The sequence below is a fragment of the Zingiber officinale genome, chromosome 6A, assembly GCF_018446385.1.
Source record: "Zingiber officinale cultivar Zhangliang chromosome 6A, Zo_v1.1, whole genome shotgun sequence".
Lineage (NCBI taxonomy): Eukaryota > Viridiplantae > Streptophyta > Magnoliopsida > Zingiberales > Zingiberaceae > Zingiber > Zingiber officinale.
Window position 1 is genome coordinate 87,946,559 of NC_055997.1, and position 18,318 is coordinate 87,964,876.

Sequence of the window (18,318 nt, forward strand, 5' to 3'; positions counted from 1 at the left end):
AACCTTCTTTAAGCAGGAAAACAATTTCCATCTATAAAAAGTTGTCAATAGAATAAATTAAATAAAAAATTGACAGGTCATAATGAGAAGGCCCTCGTTCCTTTTCATTCTTAAAATTTAAGATAATTGTGTTGTTCTATTTGTATATTTTATGCTAATGTTATTTCAACCTCTATATTTTAAAGCTTTGCTGTATAACTATGATCTAGCATAGTGTACATCTTGTTAAAACTGAGATCATTTTTTTGGATGATTTAGTGCAAGATTAGTATATGAATTATTATTTTCTTATTTTTATTGATTTTATATAATTTTTAGACATGTGAATTTTAAATTATATATATTTTTAATTACTAATCTCATAAAGTTATTATTTGGAAACTACTTTTAATTAATTTATGTTCACTTCCAACCAAAATAAAAATTACAATATAATTTCAAGTTGGTTTTTCAAATTAAAATATTTTAATTTAGTTGTTATTTTAATAAATTCATTCCTTCCTTATCTCTAGAGCTTAGATATTTTCGTCCAATTTTAATCGGCCTTTGTTATTAAGGCAAGATACAAAAATTCTTCGTTCTCAATCTATCTTTCTATTTATTTATTCATTTATATCCAATTTTATTTTTTTTTAATTTATCTTTGGACTCTTTCATTCATGTTTTTTAATAATCAAGTTATTTAACTTTGACCGACTAATTTTGAAGATGATCAATTCAAATTAATCTTATAAAATTTTTTATTGATTATCAAAATAAATTTAAAAATATAAATTTTTATAAATATTTTTACCGACCAATCAAGATAAATTTAAAAATATAAATTAATCCTGAATGATACCTAGGGTGCCGGTCCCATCTTAACTCTTCTATTCGTAAATACATATCTAGAGTACAAATGCAATTAACATTTGCTTCCTTTCCAAATGTAGCACAATTTAGAGTTTGAGATGGATCTCTCTTCTTCGTCCTCGTATTTTTTTTTTGTTTTTTTTGGAAAAAAATACCATTGGGTGTTCCTATGCCATTTATTTTAATTTTATGGCATTTATGCTTTCAAAATAAATCGTTACTGCTCTCGCGGTTTCGACGCCTCTCTCTCTTTCTCTCTCTCTCGCTCTCTCGCTCTTCGTCGCTCTGTTCGTTTCGAAGTCCGAGAAAAATCCCATCTTTCGACCTCGCCGCCTCCCAGCTCCATTCGCTCTCTCGAAGGTGCTCCCGTCGATGGACACATGAGTTTCTTGGCGGCGGATTCCCATCTGGACGTCGCGGAGATCCTTCGCAAGCTCCAAAGCGTCGGCTTTTGCTCTCGTCTCGATGTGACGGATGCTGGCTCCGAGACTTCGAGCGCGCTCTTCGATCGGGTCCTGTCGGCCTTCTTGAAGGAGGCCAATCGGAGAGGGGAGCTCCGCCCGATGCCGGCCATGGTCGGCGATGGGCGTCCCGTCGATATGTGGAAGCTCTACTGCTCCGTGCGTGATATGGGCGGCTATGATCGGGTGTCTGCGGACTCCGGATGGGCTTCGGTGGCACAGGCGCTTGGGGTGGAGTCGAGGTGCGGTTCGATGGTGAAATTGGTGTTCTTTAAGTACTTGGATGCGCTCGAGAGGTGGGTGATGCTAGCATCGGGGAAGCAGGTCAAAGGGCAACAGAGTGGATACCAAAATCTGAATCACTCTAATGCAAAAGCAACTATAAAACAATCGCCAATGCTTTCATGTTCACTAGAAGATCAGTTCTTGTCTCCATTAAAGGGATGTGGATGCTGTTCGAAGACTGGCACCAATGGGAATGAGTATGACAACAGTGATAGTCTAATGTTGGAATTGAGCTCAGTTAAGGGTGGAAGCAATCGTTGCAAAAGGAAGCAGCAAACTTTGGTTCGATTGCTTCGTTGGGTGAGAAATACCGCGAAAAATCCTATTTACTGTCGTGTTGGGAAAACACAATTAGCTGATGTTAGACAAAGTAAGAACATTGCGGCTATGGAGAACTATGCTTGTGCTCTTCTGGCTAGGAAGGCATTGTTTCAGAAAGTAGTGAATCAAACTGACTCCGAAGCGAACCATCAGAAGGTATTTCTGCTAAATTAATTTTTGTGTATGTTTCTAAATTTCATGCAATAGATAAGCATGTATGTGGATTGATAAGCTCTGAAATTTCAGTTACAAGACTAGGCATCATATTATGGAAGGAAAGGAGTCAGTGAAAAAGTTTTTTCCTAGCCGCACTTCCTCTCCATTTCCTTTGGTGGGAAATCTTTTTCCAATTTGGCATACATTTGCTTTCTTTCGATTTTGGATGGAAAAGGCATTGTTACATGCAATTCGACTTAAAAATTTCTATTTTCAACAAATAATTTTTAAAAAGTCTAGTATTCCTCCCTCTTTGCTTACCTCTAAGGAAACTATAACTAGGGGAATGCTTCTATGCTTGGACAAAGTTTATAATGCTTAGATAGTGATATGCCTAACTCAGCTTAAGCATTTTGGGTCAACAGTCGTCGAGAGTATTCTGTTAATGAGTTAGCTTTCTCATTTTGTACTATGTGCAAACCTTTGCAAAACAAGGGTAACACTGCATAATTGAGATAACTTACACCATCTTAGCAATAGGCACCAATTTGTCAACTGGTTGACAAATATGCATATGAAATCATATCACACACCAACCCAGACGAACTTTCCTCTCTACCAGTCAATAAATGCACAAACATTTCCAAATCACAATAAACCTGTTCATTCATTTGCATTCATCTACATGACATATGACCGATGCTTTAGCAATGCCTCTAAATGCATATGCCTATCTTTGCTGAAAAAACACATAACTTATGTCAAAAATTGGTACTTACTAATTTTGATAGATGTAACTGATGTTATCAAAGCCTCACTTCTCAAGTGAGAAGAGATCATTTAGAACCAACTACGATATGATACTTCTCTAAAACTACCTATGTTGGTTCCATGATTGGATGAAAACTGAGGGTTGAACTAGGCCTTGATAGCCCGTGCCAAAATGTCTAAACCCCAAGGAATATTTTTTTACTCCACTACTTGAATTTGTATCCTTATTCAATTAGAACACATTACATATTATCAAGATTTCCAGAGGCATATGTGAGGGGTATATAATGGCCAACCCAATTTGTAGCCCATATGTGGTATGAAGACAAACATGCACAAAGCTGCGAGATTGATGCATTAAGCATAGTGTTTTTGTCTTTAAATCCATATCATCCAATTAAAGCTATGCTACTCTCACTAGGTTTTCTATTCTTAATTTGTTGAATCAATATAACAACATTTTTATGTCGATAAAAATGACTAACATATATGCAATAAAATGTATTAATCTACACTTCCAATTCATACTTCTACATCAATCGTACAATGGAAATCACATGAGATATAACAATCTATATTAATCATAGAAAAGTTGATACATAAGTAACATGCATATAATTAATACCTCAAATGTTATCACTTGCAAAACAGGTGTTTAAGTTAATACTCACAAGATACAATAAATAGGGAAATTTAGTTTTGAATCATTGCGGTTCAAATCTAAAACACTTTAAATGAACCTCCTCCTAAATCCTCGTAAGTGTCCTTTTTTTTAGAACTATGCACATTAGCATTGCAAGTGATTGTAATATCACTAGACGCCCATTAATCAACTAGAGAAGAAATATCTATGACATAGTTTGAAATCTCATGCTGTGTGAGGTGACACAATCAAAACATGCTATTCTAATAAATTACCAAAACTTAATGCTAATCGATATAGGCGATGTCTCCTATACCATCCATGTCAATTGTCTTCATGAGTATCATATTGTGTTGACAATCAATATTCTTTGGCTTAATGAATTCAAGTAATTGTTATGGCCTTATTTTCAAAAGTAAACAAATCAATGAAGTTCATTCCAATTCACATTGAAGTAAAAATATTTTGATTCAACCTTATTTAATTGATCTTGTCACGCTTTAATAGACATCAAAATTGTATTGAATATTAGTATAACATGGTATTATATAATTATAATTCAATTAATTTTCTAAATGTGATAGTATTATTTTTAAAAGTAAATAAACTTAGTCGAAAGTATATAAAATGAGTAAAATTCATCTAAATTCCTTTCGATACACTTTACTATTGACACAACCAGGTGCCAAAATTGTAACATTTTGGCGATATTGAAACTTCGACGCAAAATGAATTTTTGAATCTTGATCTATGGTATGGCCAAATGGATAATTTATGATGGTACTTGCAACTTTTGAAGAGTTTATTAAGTGACAATTAAGTGATTAATGATATATCTTTGGTGTACCAATCCACATAGGCGCAGAAAAGTTGGCTAGTGCGGAGCAAAGTTGCTACCATAGGGCAAGGGTTCGAATCTCGGCAAAGTTGAGGAAAAAAAGCCCTCCTCCACACTGGCCAACTATAGCTTCCCAATTTACCTCCTCACAGATGGTTGTGGGGCCTACCGTGTGGGGCCGCTGGGGTGACAGATTCCACCTTTTGCTACCATAAGGCTATAAAAATCTGACATGAGACAATCGGACAATCGTACTATTAAATGTCATTCTTTGAGCTTAAGCTACAAAGTTTATACCAAAAACAGTGATTTTTATGTAATCAGGTGTATGATAATTTTATACTATTTAAACTGACTCACAGTTCAGATAGAACTTGTAGGCAAGCTTGAAGTGTTACATCTTATCCCTCATATCTAATGAATCCTTGATAGTAAAACCATATCTGACAGATATTGGATCATGTCACCTATGTAAAGGTCAGGTAGTATGCGGTTATCTTGTAACAACAAATAGTCTTTGGTGGATCAGAGATTCCCAAGATGAACAGGAGTTCTAGCATGGTATATTTACCGTAACTAACAGGTATTTACCATTTCTGTCTATTAACCATGGACTACTTCTATGTACCATAACTAACTGGTATTTACCATTTCTGTCTATTAACCATGGACTACTTCTAAAAGGTAGAGTTCACTAGTCAGTTAATAACACAAATATTGAACTACTAGTTTTCACAATTCAGCTAAAATTAGTCTAGATTCTATTTTGAAAATATTGATTCAGTGTACAGAAGATGCACTATAGATGTTAGAATTTGAGTACATGTTTTGTCTGTATCAAGCATGTCCTCAGAAAACAATTTATGCAACTATATATTCCTTTGCAGAAACAGGCCCTCTGAGTAGTCTGCCTAAACTTCATACTGTGCAAATTTGCAAGCATTAATTAGTATCCTTCTGAAAACTATCTAAATTGCCAAGATTGGTTTACATATATATATATATATATATATATATAGTGCCAATTGCCTAAATTGTTTGGGTAATCATTTATGTACTTTCTTATATATGCCCATGGATTTTTTTTTGCCGACATTAGTAATTTTGGGTAGCATGTGCGACTGCATATGGTCCACATGCTGCAATATTGTGTGGGTTAGGCACATACGGTGACTACAGACAATCTTTACAACTTTGTTGGGTTGGAATTCTGGTGTATGTTTACGTATATGCTCTAATTGGGCTTTTCATGATCACATGAGTTTGTTTGAAATTCTATTGCCTCTCATCTATCCAACTCTTCAATATGTAAAGCCTTTCCTATTGTATTCTGTAGGTATGTACACCTCCATTATGTGTTCTAGAGTATATGATTGCTTTTATGGTTATATCGAAAGCGTGACTAGTATTATAACATGTGAACATGCTTTCTTAATGTTCTTAAATCAAAATGTAGCTGTATATAGAGTAACAGGACTAATTCATTTTATACTCTATAGGTTGACACCTTACCTCTTCTCTATTAGTCCAGCAGTAGGCTCAAGAGATGCAAAGTTGATACTTGCATTAACATATAGCTCATTTCTCTATCTTTGGTAGGTCTTATTGCTTGTAGCTTATAGAAAATTGGTTGAGTTACTTTTCTAATTGGCTACAGGGTGGGATGATGATGGCTTAAAACTGCATATTTGCAATTATTTTTTTTTCCTTCTTTGCGAATATGGTTAAACGGTTTCCTTCGTGTCATTTAAGTATCTAAAAAACACCATTTAACTCTTGCAGGAAGCAAACTCCATCAATTGTGTCGATGTTAATGGTACCATTTCCCATATCACTGAGTCATCTCAGTCTGTTAAAGAAAAATCTAGTTCAACAACTTTGGCATGCAATGATGCCCAACATACAACTCATAGTATGTACTTCGATAACATAGATGATTGGCATTTTGGCGTTCAACGACAGAAGGAAGTACCAGTGGGCTTGTCCTTCCAAGCAGAAGTTCTTGATTGGACTGACTGGCCATCTGTATCTGCTGATTCTTCAGATGAGCTGAAATGGTTAGGTACACGGCTCTGGCCTCCTGAAGGTCAAGAGAACATGCCATTATTTAATGATCCTGCTATTGGAAGAGGTAGACAAGATACTTGTGAATGTAACTTTCCCAGATCAGTTGAGTGCACCAGATTTCACATCGCCGAGAAGAGATTTCAATTGAACCATGAATTGGGTCCAGCTTTTCATTTTTGGGGATTTAGAAATATGGGTGAGGAAGTCACACTTTCATGGACAAAAGATGAACAATCGAAGTTCAAGACTGTTGTTCACCTGAATCGGCCATCAAAGGGCAAAAACTTCTGGAAGTGGCTTAAAATATATTTCCCTCACAGAAAGTGGACTAGTTTAGTAAGCTACTACTTCAATGTGTTTGTCCTCGAGCGCCGAAGGTACCAAAACCGGGTAACATGCCACAACATTGATAGTGATGATGATGACATTGAGTTTTGCTTTAGTAATCCGATGGGTCAAGATAGAGTTACAGTTAACGACTCGAGTTCTATCGTTTGTGCTCTGAATGAGCAATTTATGGATTTGCCACATGAGCTTTGATGCGTATCAATTTGTTACTTCAAAGGAAGTGAAGTTTCCAAAAGATTACTAGAAATGCTTGGGAATTCACTCACTTCCTTTCAGTATTAATTTATGATCCCAGTGATTGCACTTGCTGGGTTGGAAGCAATAAGTATTGAGGATAAGTTATTTACTTAACATTGATGCTAGTTAATACCAGTCCTTTAGCAAGCATCTTGTTAAATTGTAAGACAGACATTGACAGTACAATAATACAATCCTGTTCTTGCCTTTCTGACAGTGAAGGCTTTTGCAGTTGGTGTTAATTAATTACAATGATTGGAGCAATTTATTATCTTCATTGTCTGAAAGTTCTATTTTTTTTTTTTAATCTGGCTCATGTAAATTTATTTGGGTAAAAATAAAAATAGTATCTATTCTTATTGGAATTGTTTAAAAACACTCCTTTTTATTTATTATAGAAACATCTATTTTGTCTCAATCTATTTTTATTTTTAAAAATATGTTTATTTTTAATATTATTGTAGTAGTTATGATCTTATGACTATCATAATATAATGTTGATCTATTGACTAGAGATGAAATATTTATATTATAGTAGTTAAGATTCATAGCTAGTATAATATAATGTTGATTAGTATTGACCGGTATAAAATATCTATATGGTATCAACTATAAATTATAATTGGTATAACATAGTGTTGAACTATTACAACATCTAATAACTTGGACATAAATGAAGCTAGTAAAATTCTTGATGAAATGGAAATGGAAGGTGTGAAGTCAAATGCAGTGACATATGATACGTGCATCAGGGGGCTTTGTCGAGCAGGGGATGTTAAGTCTGCAAAGGAATTTCTTCAGGATTTGCAGTCAGAGGCTTGCCATGCAATACCAATTGTTATAATGCTCTGGTACTTGGTTTTTGAAGGGAGCATGAGTTGGAGAAAGCATTGTCAGTAGTTCAGGAGATGAAAGAACATGGACCGAAACCGGATGCGCATAGCTACAGCATTCTCATTGATGGATTTTGCAAAAGTGGAGATGTTGTGAAGGGCTCTAATCTTCTTGAAGAAATGTTAAGCAGTGAGACCATGCCGACGATTGTCAGTTTTAGTTCACTACTTCATGGTTTATGCTTGAAAGGCGAGATGGGATGTGCATCAAGTCTCTTCAGTCAACTGAGTGGCCAAGGCTATGCACATGACTTAATTTCCTATGGGATCCTCATTGATATATATTGCCAACTTGGGGATTTGGATGGTGCTTCTAGGCTTTGGCAACAGATGCTTCAATGCAATTTTGTCCCAGATGCTCATAGTTACACGAGTGTAATATTTGCTCATTGTAGAAATGGGTGCTTAAATGAAGCATTAGAGCAATTTGAATTCATGCTTAACAGTGGTGTGATGCCTAGTGTTGTAACATGTACTCTGATAGTTGATTTGTTTTGCAAGCAGCATAGAGATGCTTTTGCTTTCGTTGACAAAATGAATGAATGGGGAATTGTTCCAAATATATTTATGTTCTCAGTCTATCCTTAATGGACTATTCAAGGAAGGAAAATCAGTGTACACGTGGGGTGTTCTGGGAACAATGATAAAGAAAGGGATTGTTCCTGATGTAGTTATCTATTCCATATTTATTGATGGTCTAATTAAATCATCAAATCTTGAGGAGGCACTGAAGCTGTTTGCAGGAATGTCAAAGGTGGGTTTGGTGCCAAATATCTTTGTATACACCATCATTATCAACGGGCTTTGCAAGATTGGAAGGCTACCTGAAGCATTGGGTTTGTTCGAAGAAATGATTATAAAGGGGTTTATTCCTGATAGGATTGTATATACATGCTTGATTGATGGCTACTGTAGTCACAAAGATATGAAGAATGCTTCTGAGTTGTTCGACAAAATGGTGCACAGCGGTCTTGCGCCTGATGCTCATGCATACACCTACGTCATTGATGGATATAGCAAGATGTTTATGATGGAAACTGCAATTGCTTTGCTAGATGATATGCTGAAAATGAATCTTTGTCCTACTGTAGTAACTTATACTGTGATAATTAATGAATATCATAAATTGGGTGATTGGGATAAAGCTTATGAGATATATAAGATAATGTTGAAGCAAGGCATTTCTCCTGATTCAGTCATGCATATGTCGGAGATTTCAAGTTTTTGCACTTGAATGGTTACTGGAGGAACTATATCTCATGTATCATTTTGAGATCCTGCAAACTGGTGGACAAGAACAATCACTAATGCCTTCCAGTCAAAAAAGAGATATCACTTATTGCCCCTATTCAAGGTAAGTGGATGCAGCTAATAGGCTGATATTATTTAGATTGATAATGGTGATATCTTACTTTTCTTTACAAAAGCAAAGTTGGTGGAGGAATTACCACTGCAAGAGGAAGCAAGATGCTTTGCTGTAGATAATTGGGTAACATGCAGCAAAAGTCTAGGAAGACAGAAGTCAGTATCTTTCAGAAAGTAAGTACTATGCAATTCAGCTATTTAAGCATTATTTCCAAAATCAAGTTAATGAAACAAGCTATGAAAACAATCATCAGAAGGTATTTCTGCTGCATGTTTGTTGGGATTCCTAACTTGTAAGCAATTGTAAGCTCATAGATAGATTGGCAAGTCTGAAATAGTGGTTGCAATCACTATATGTATAGCAATGTTTAAAATTTCGACCCGTGTCGAGATTTCAGTCTTGGACCGAACGATACGATTTTGGTACCGTATCGTGTCGTGCTGATATAATTTTGGTATTTTTTAAATATAACATATATTAATTTAAAATAAAATATTTAACATAAATATTTAAAAAAATAAAAAATATAAAAAATAATCTTAAAAAAAGGAAAAGATATGAAAATAGATAAATAAATAAATAAATATTTTATTATAATTTTTAAATTAAAATAAATAAAATATAAAATTAATTAGATAATTTATTAGGGTTTAATAAAGCCGCATTAGATTATCTCTATCATAGTTAGGAGTTGATTAAAATAATTAATTTAAGTTTAATTAAAAAAATCTAAAATGCGACACCACTCACGAGATCGCGCGACTTCGGCGCTGTCGTGGGGTTGCGCGACTTCGGTGCTGCCCCGGGGTTGCGCGACTTTGATGTTACAGGGGGGTTGCGCGACTTCGGCGCTGCCGGTTGTGTGACCCCTCAGTCATGGCCACGGGAATTGTGTGACTCCTCCGACACGATCGTGGTGGTCATGTGACCCCTTTACAGCGGTCGTTGGATCGCGTGACACTTCTATGACGGCAGCGGAAGGGTTATGCGACCCCTCCGTTCCTGTTGTGGGGTCGAGCGACCCCTGCGCTACGACCACGGGGTCGCGCAACACGTCGCAGTCGTTGTGGGTCTGGTGTCGAGGTCGTGCCAGTGTCAGTCGCCGAACGACATGAGATATTTCACCCGTTTCGCCCGTCTCGACACGGCACTTTAAACCATGATGTATAGTGAGAGATTATTAAAGTTCAAATGCGACACTTGTACAAATCCATTCATTCCATTTTTTGAGCCTCAAATACAGATCAAAGTTGTTTGGTTGGTTGCAGCCATTTGTGGTTTTTGCCAATTAAACACATTCTTCATTTCTTCATTATGTGTCGTTGCTATAGATTAGCAAACTATGGTTGATGGGCACAAAACAATATCCAATACAATCATCATCAACTAAGTTTCAAATTATTATTTGCAACTTTGCATCCTGATAATGGTACTGAAGCTGCATATTATGATTGTTGTTTCTTCACATTACTTTCATCTTGCTATTTTAGCTGATTTAAAAAACACCATCAAACTACTGTTGGAGGGGAACCTTTTCCATTTGTACAAATGTAATATCCTTTCCCATGCAAAAGTAATTATCAATCAGTAAGAAATCCAATTCAATAACTTGTGGCAAAACATTTCAGGCTTCCTTATGATGACTGAAGCAAGGGTCTGGTGGCTGCAGGAGAGCAAGCAATGATTTGCAACTGATTTCAAAGTCTATATTCAGATGCAATAGATGGCTCCTTTCTGATTATAACAGTGAATGGAAATGTCAGTGGGCCAGTCCTCTCCAGCAGAAATGTTAGGAGTGGGAAGCATTCTGTATCTACTGATCTTGATAACTTGAAGTGGTTGGATTCACTGATCTAGCCTCCTGAAGCTCAAGAAAATAAGTCATTTAATAATTCCTCTATAGGAAGACGAAGTGGTAGGCTTGACACCTGGCACTTGAATGACCTAAATTTCACATTGTGTCAAGGAGACCTTTTTGCAAGATTCAGAAGTATGGGTGAGGAAGTCACATTATCGCAAAGATAAACAATTGAAGTTTAAGACTGTAGGAATTAACCACGATAGCAGAGAAGTTCTGGAGCAGTGAAAATTTTATTTTATTTACAGAAAGTGGAAAATTTTATAAAAGTTATTATTTTAGCAATTCCTCTTGTTCATTTCATTACACAGTTTCCCTCTTTTGTTTCTCCTAATCTTGTCATTGTAGCATAGATTCTTGTTGATTAAGGCCTAATGAAATACTTGGACACCTGGGATGCTTCTTTTTAGTTGATTTAGGCCTAATCTTCCACTACAATGTCGAAAGCCACAGTGTTCTTTCATCTAATAGTTTATCAATACTCAATTTTGTGTTTATCAATAACCAATGGTCGCCATTTCATCCATCTTGTTGCAATCCTTGTCTGAATTGGGGAAGTTTGAAAGAATGGGAGAGGAATCTTATTGTAAGGAAGTTTATTTATAAAGTTCAATGCCTAGAATTGGGTGATTGCATTTCCTCACCTTTCCATGCCCTCATTTCCTTTCACTCATTTTCATAGCATCTATAACTTTCAGTACATTAGTTATCCTCACTCCACCCTTGTTTTAACCAAGCTTACTGTAATGCCTTGTCTAACCACTAGTTGAGTGCAATAAAGAATCCATTACGGACCATTATGAGGGATGTTGTGATTGTAGTTGCCTATAGGTTAGGTCTTCTGTGTTACCAAGATGACTTATAGATATACAACCTCGTTTGCTGCACTTGATTAAATCCTAGAACCTCTCGCATAAAAGGTGGTGAAGTAATTAGAGTTCAATTGAAATGTCTCACTTTGTTATGCTTTAGTGTTAAGCCAATGGAGCTAATTTGCATGAGCTAAAGCATAAGACCAGCTTGGCATGAGATATATTCTGTTGTTGCTAGAATATGGCGATCACATTTGTGGATTCAATGTTTATATTTCAATCTTTCAAAGCATGTTTTTGTTTATAAGTTGGTATTGGGTATCCAGTTTACACTGACTAATCTTGGGTGACTGGTTCAGTTCCATGAAAGTTTTTCATTGACCATTAGGATAAATCGGGAAGCGCTTGTAGCAGATGCCCCATCAACTAGTGTTCTTACGTCAACCGTCCATTAAGTAAAATTTATCTATTAATTTGCCAAACTTAGAAGTTCATCCTTAAATGTATGAAAAATTAAGAAGGTATCTTATCGTTGCATCATTGCCTCGGGGATAAAGCATCCTCTTTTTTGATTCTATATATGTTTACCTGCTACCTGAAGCAAGTGGATACATTGCCATTGATTTTTCAATCCACTATGAAGAAAACTGAAAAATTTTAGGAGGAAGTTCCAGTGCTATATCATTTGCACATGTCTTTACAGAGGTAGATGGTTTTGTGTCCATCATGAAACAATCTTATGTAGGGCATCTACTTAAGAAGACACATTCAAATGGTAGGATTAGTTAATGTATCACATATTTGAGTTTGGTTCCTTACTTTTTACAATGTTTGGAGGCAACTATTAGTTAGGCTAATTGAACAAAATTCAAATATCTTGGATGTAGGACTGTAAATGAACCAAACATTCGTGAATAAATTTGGTCTTCAGTTTGATAAGAGCTTGTTTATGTTCGTCAATACACACAAAATCAATTAAATAAATAAACTTGAACAACTCATTAAACTAAACAAACAAACTTGAATGCATGTGTTCAACTTGTTAATGTTGTAAACAACACTCATGAACAACGTTCCTGAATCATGTTTATTAATAAAACTCATATTAACATGCTAAATAAATAAAAAAATATCTAGCTGGTTGAGCTTGCTTTAGTGTAGGCGAAACCAAACATTTAAAATGAACAAACAAATTTGAATTATCAAGCTCAATAATCAATAAAACAAGTAAAAATTTCAAACAATCAAACAAGTTTGAATTTAGAGTTCAATAACATCTAAATGAACCAAGCTTAAATTGAGAGCTTGATAACATCAAACGAACCAAGCTCAAGCTCATAAAAAAATCAAGTCAAAATTGAACAATCATTTTAAAAATTTGGTTCATTTTAGACTCAACTCAATTTAACTTGGTTACCTTATCAAATAAGCTTGAATAAAGTTTGGCTTGACTTGACTTGACCTGTTTACCGCCCTAGTTGGATGTACCTTTGAGCAAGCAAACAAAATTAAGTTTCATTGCAAGATGACCCAAGAGAATTGCTCAGTTGACCATTAATCTCAGTCTTGAAATGATTCTAAGAGTTATCAGACATTCATTCTGTAAGTACCCGTGGTAGCTTTGATATGGTCAACCAAATTAAATTAGGTCATGTTATGTTTGATCCTTATATATAAGTGTGCAGGAGATTAAGAACACAAGAAGTCGAGCGGAACACGTAACTAGTGAGAAGAATTGCCCAAGAAAGGAGTCAATGGGCTTGGTACATCCGAGGGACGAGATGCTGCAAAAGAGTACACCGGTGGACTAGAAGGATGTGTACAATGTTCGAGGGATGAGAAGCTGGGAAGGAAGCCTGCTTGAGGAGAAGGTTGGAGTTGGGTTCGGGTGAGCTCAACTCCGGTTAGCCGGATCATCACCCATATGAAGAGATCAGCTAAGGAATTTATTTGCATCATGGAAAGTGTCTTCCATGGCTTGAAAGATGTCTTTGATGAACAGTGTCAAAGGCACATTCCAGTGACCATTAGTCGAAGATAAAGTTTTATCTTCGGTGATAAAACTTCTCTAATTGAAGGCGCCTTGAACCCTATTGAAGACGTCTTCCAACTTCGGATAGAGTTTTTAGGGGCTATAAAAAGACACCTGGAGCTAGAAAATATTCAACAACTCCTATATTCAATTCCTAGCATATTTTTTAGCATTCGACGAGTGTAAGAGGTTTCTCTGCCTTCAACAAAGGAGACTTTATAGTGCTGTCATTTGCCTTGGATTAACAATCACCTAGGTTGTAACCAACTAAATCTTCCGTCTCTTTTATTTTATTAGTTGTTCATTTATTTATTATAATTGTGCTACTAATCTGAGTTGAAAGATCGAGGAAGGATTAATCTTGTTTTACAAGTCATTCACCCTCCGTTTGCCAGCCGCATCAGAACCAACAAGTGGTATTAGATCCTAACCGCTTTAGAAGGACTAACCACCGATCGAAGTACACAAGAGATAGTCGGAACTAGCATCTACCCACCAGTGTTCGAGGGGGAGTTCGCGTTTGGGAAGTGACGAATGAAGGTATTCTTTAAGACCGATTTTAATATTTTATTGATAATGAAATATGATTTTGAAGCACTAAAGAACACGAACGGAGAAGAACTCGAAGAACACCTCTGGACCAAAAAGCGACGTGATGAGTTTATGGCAAACGGTAAGGCTTAATTTCACCTTATAAGTGTATTACCGGTTGATGAACTCAATAAAATTGGCACATACAAATCTGCCAAAGCTCTCTGGATAAGCTTCTAGAACTCCACAAAGAACCAAAAGAAGTTGAATCCAACTCTTCTATGGATACCGACTCGTCTTTAGAAGACACTGAGACCGAAGAGATTGCTGAAGTAGCACTGATAGCTAAATATATACCTAAAAATGACGATGAAAGCTCGTCTGAAATGAGCGTCGACGAAGGGGAAAATTTTTCGAGAGAATCTTTGGAAGAAAGCAATGACGAAGGGGAGCATCGGATAATGAAGTCATCAAGGTAAGTGAAATACATGCCTTATCTCCTAAGCAGTTTTTCTAATTTATCAAGATGTTATCTAGAAATATGGTTAAATTTGAAAAAAAATGGCAAAGTTAAAATTGACTTAGTAAATACATATCGACGGAAAGATTTTGATAAATTAAAATTTAAAAATGATAAATTAAAAGAACAAATAGAATCTTTGAAAAATGACTATATATGTTCAACTCCAAAAGATTTACGAAATTTAAATTATAGAAATTACAGATGATTCAATAGGTATATCAAAAATCATAGGAATCAAATTAGAAAAATCCCTAAAGATTATATTCCACTAAAATTCTTGATTAACCTAGTAGGAAATAATTTATATTGGATTCCGAAATTATGGTTAGTATAATTTAAATTAATGTTATGCATGATTTAAAATTTAATGTGCTTTATCTTTTACATTGTTGAAACAAATTATTTAGATGTCAGCTCTTCGTATTTCAAGTTGGAAATTTTTACTATTCTATCAAATGATTTGATCTACAAATAAAAAAAAATTTGAATTTTTTTTTACCGTTAAGTTATTTTCTATGAATTTATTAACAAAAAATAATATTTTGAAAATTTAAAACATTTTTTAGATTTATTTTTAAAAAATTTTATTTTTCTATAATAATAGATGATATTTTTTATCATAATAAAAATTTTCAACAATTTTATAATTTTATCTGAATTATTACAAATTATTTTCTAAAAAGTTAATTTTTAATATAAAAAATTCAAGAAAATAGAAATTTGGAAACTTTTCTCTTTTTTTTTGGCATTAAACTCTTTGTTTTACATATCTAGGAAAATTAGTATAATTTTTAGAGTTGAAATATATTTTTTAAATTTTATTTTTGAAAATTAGGTTGTTTGGATAAAATAAATTAGTTCTGTTTGATTAAATATATTTTTTATGAATTTTTTTTAGATATAAATTATTTCGTTTAAGTTTGACAAAAAATTTCAGAATTTTTCATAATCGAAAAAAAATTTTTGAAATATTTTTGTCCAACCCAACGAGTAATTAGTAAAAATAAAGTATTTTTGAAAAATATTTCTGAAAAATATTTGAGGACTAGTAATTCTTGGAATATACCCCTAGAAAATTATTTCAAAATTTTTCTAACTTTTTATTATATTTTTTCCTAGTTTTTTTATGTAATTAAAGGAGGAGAAATAGGTATAAGTTAAGGGGATTTAGGATAATATTTTTAAATTTAGAATTTTTATCCATGTACTTAACTTAGTAAATTCATTCATTGTATTGTAATTATTTGTTATAATTACAATTTACTTTACATAATCATGTTATTACATTATGATTTAATCCTAACTTTAACTTGGGTTGATGTACATCAAAAAAGGAGAGATTGCAAATACCTCGTGGTAGTTTTGATATGGTCAACCAAGTTAAATTAGGTCATATTTGTTGGTGCAATATCCCTGGGGTCAGGTTGACCAGGTTGACTATGCTTGAGTTGGCTCAAGCTTGAGTCTTGATGTTTGAGTTTCAATGTTTGACAATACATGGAGATTGCAGATGCAATCGTCCAATTGGGGGAGATTGTTGATATAATTCTCCTCTAGTCAAGGACTGACCAGTTAGATGTGAAGAAGAGTCAAGTAGGTCAAGGTTGACCGGATACTTGACTGGAAAGTTCTGGTGAGTGAAGCCAGACAGTAAAAGTCTTGGTGGGTGAAGCCAGATAGACTGGAAATCCTAATGAGTGAAGCTAGGTGAAAATCCTGGTAAGTGAAGTCAGGTGAAAGACCTAGTGAGTGAAGTTAGGCAGTTCGAAATCCTAGTGAGTGAAACCAGGTGAAAGTCCCGATGAGTGAAGTCGGGCATATGGAAAGTCCTAGTGAATGAAGCCAAACAGATGGAAAGTCCTGGTGAGTGAAGCCAGGTAGATGAAAAGTCTTAGTGAGTGAAGCTAGGTAGAAGAAAAGACCTAGTGAGTGAAGTCAGGCACGTAGAAATCCAGGTGGATCAAGGTTGACCGGACACCTGGTGCTGGGAAGTCCAAGTAGGTCAGAGGAGTGACCGGATACTTGGCATGTGTAAATCTAGATGGGGCAAGGGTGACCGAACATCTGGTGGAAGGAAGTCTAAGTGGGTCATAGAGGACCGGACACTTGGCACAAGACGAAAAGTCCAAGTGGGTCAAAGGATTGACCAGACACTTGGTGAAGAAGTCTCAGCAGATCAAGGTTGACCAAATGCTAGGCACGAGGAGTCCCAACAGGTCACGGTTGACTGGATGTTGGGTTAGGGCACCCTAGACTTGACTTGGGCGAGCTAGGGTTGGTCAATTTGATCAAATGATCAAATTGGACCTGATAGATCGTTTGAAGCGATAGAGGGGGGGGGGGGGGTGAATATCGCTCTTTTTAAAACTATTCTTTTCTTTCAAATCAAAGTCGTGCAGCGGAATAAAAAGGAGACAGCGTATTTTACTTCGTTCGGAGTTTAGTTCGACTCCTACTCGAAGGCCCGCAGTCCTTGACTGCACCGATGGGCAAAGCACTAAAAACCTTCTTTCCGAAGTCCTCGGAAAGAAGCGAATCATACAGATACAAGAATGTTAAGATAGTAACACACCTACTATCTTATGTAAATTGAGTGCAATATAAAATAAATATAACGACAATAAGATTTGAAAGATGAAGCTTGGTCGGCACGAATGAAGTTGCTTGCTGAAATCGTAGGCGTGAGTAGCTTGCAGAAGAGCACCAGAATTGATTCGAAAAGTTCTATTTTTCCTCTGACTTTGAGCCTCAATTTATAAGAGTACTGGAGGTTCGGTCGACCGATCCCTCTGTTCAGTCGACCGAACTAGCTCCATTCCTTCCTCGCTGAAGACTGCAGCTGGCTCGATCTGTTGCAGTAAATGCTCATGAATGGTTCGGTCGACCGAACCCATTTTTCGGTCAACCGAACAATCTATTTCCCTGTTCGTCGAAATCTGCCGAGATCCTCATTAATGCTGTAGTTAATTTTTATTGTATCGGTCGACCGGCCATCCGATTCGGTCGACCGATCAACCTTTTTCCTTTTCTGCTGATCGATGTTTGTTAACTCGGTCTGTGCTGAGTCACCAGGGATCAGTCGACCGATCTTACTGTTCGGTCGACCGATCAAGCTTTGATCGGACTTTGACTTTGATCTGGTCTGAGCTGTTTGCTTTCTGATTTTGTCTGTTATGCTTTGTTCGGTCGACTGAACCGCTAGTTCGGTCGACCGATCCAGTCTGACCTGCAGCACAGTGTTAGAACAAAAACTTCCTGCAACATAGATATTAGCACACAACATAATAATGAATGAGTAATAAAAGAACAGTAGAACTGTTCTTG

The 18,318-nt window shown here is 35.6% G+C and overlaps 1 protein-coding gene and 1 pseudogene across 1 annotated transcript; both read left to right on the forward strand.

Annotated features, from left to right (window-relative positions):
- Positions 1-967: 967 nt before the first annotated feature.
- LOC121996825 (AT-rich interactive domain-containing protein 2-like) lies at positions 968-7,225 on the forward strand. Its single transcript, XM_042550946.1, has 2 exons — positions 968-2,075; positions 6,110-7,225. Exons 1-2 carry the CDS (start codon positions 1,233-1,235, stop codon positions 6,932-6,934), a joined length of 1,668 nt encoding a protein of 555 aa, XP_042406880.1. The 5' UTR covers positions 968-1,232; the 3' UTR covers positions 6,935-7,225.
- Positions 7,226-7,639: 414 nt separating this feature from the next.
- LOC121995007 lies at positions 7,640-9,405 on the forward strand (annotated as a pseudogene).
- Positions 9,406-18,318: the final 8,913 nt, after the last annotated feature.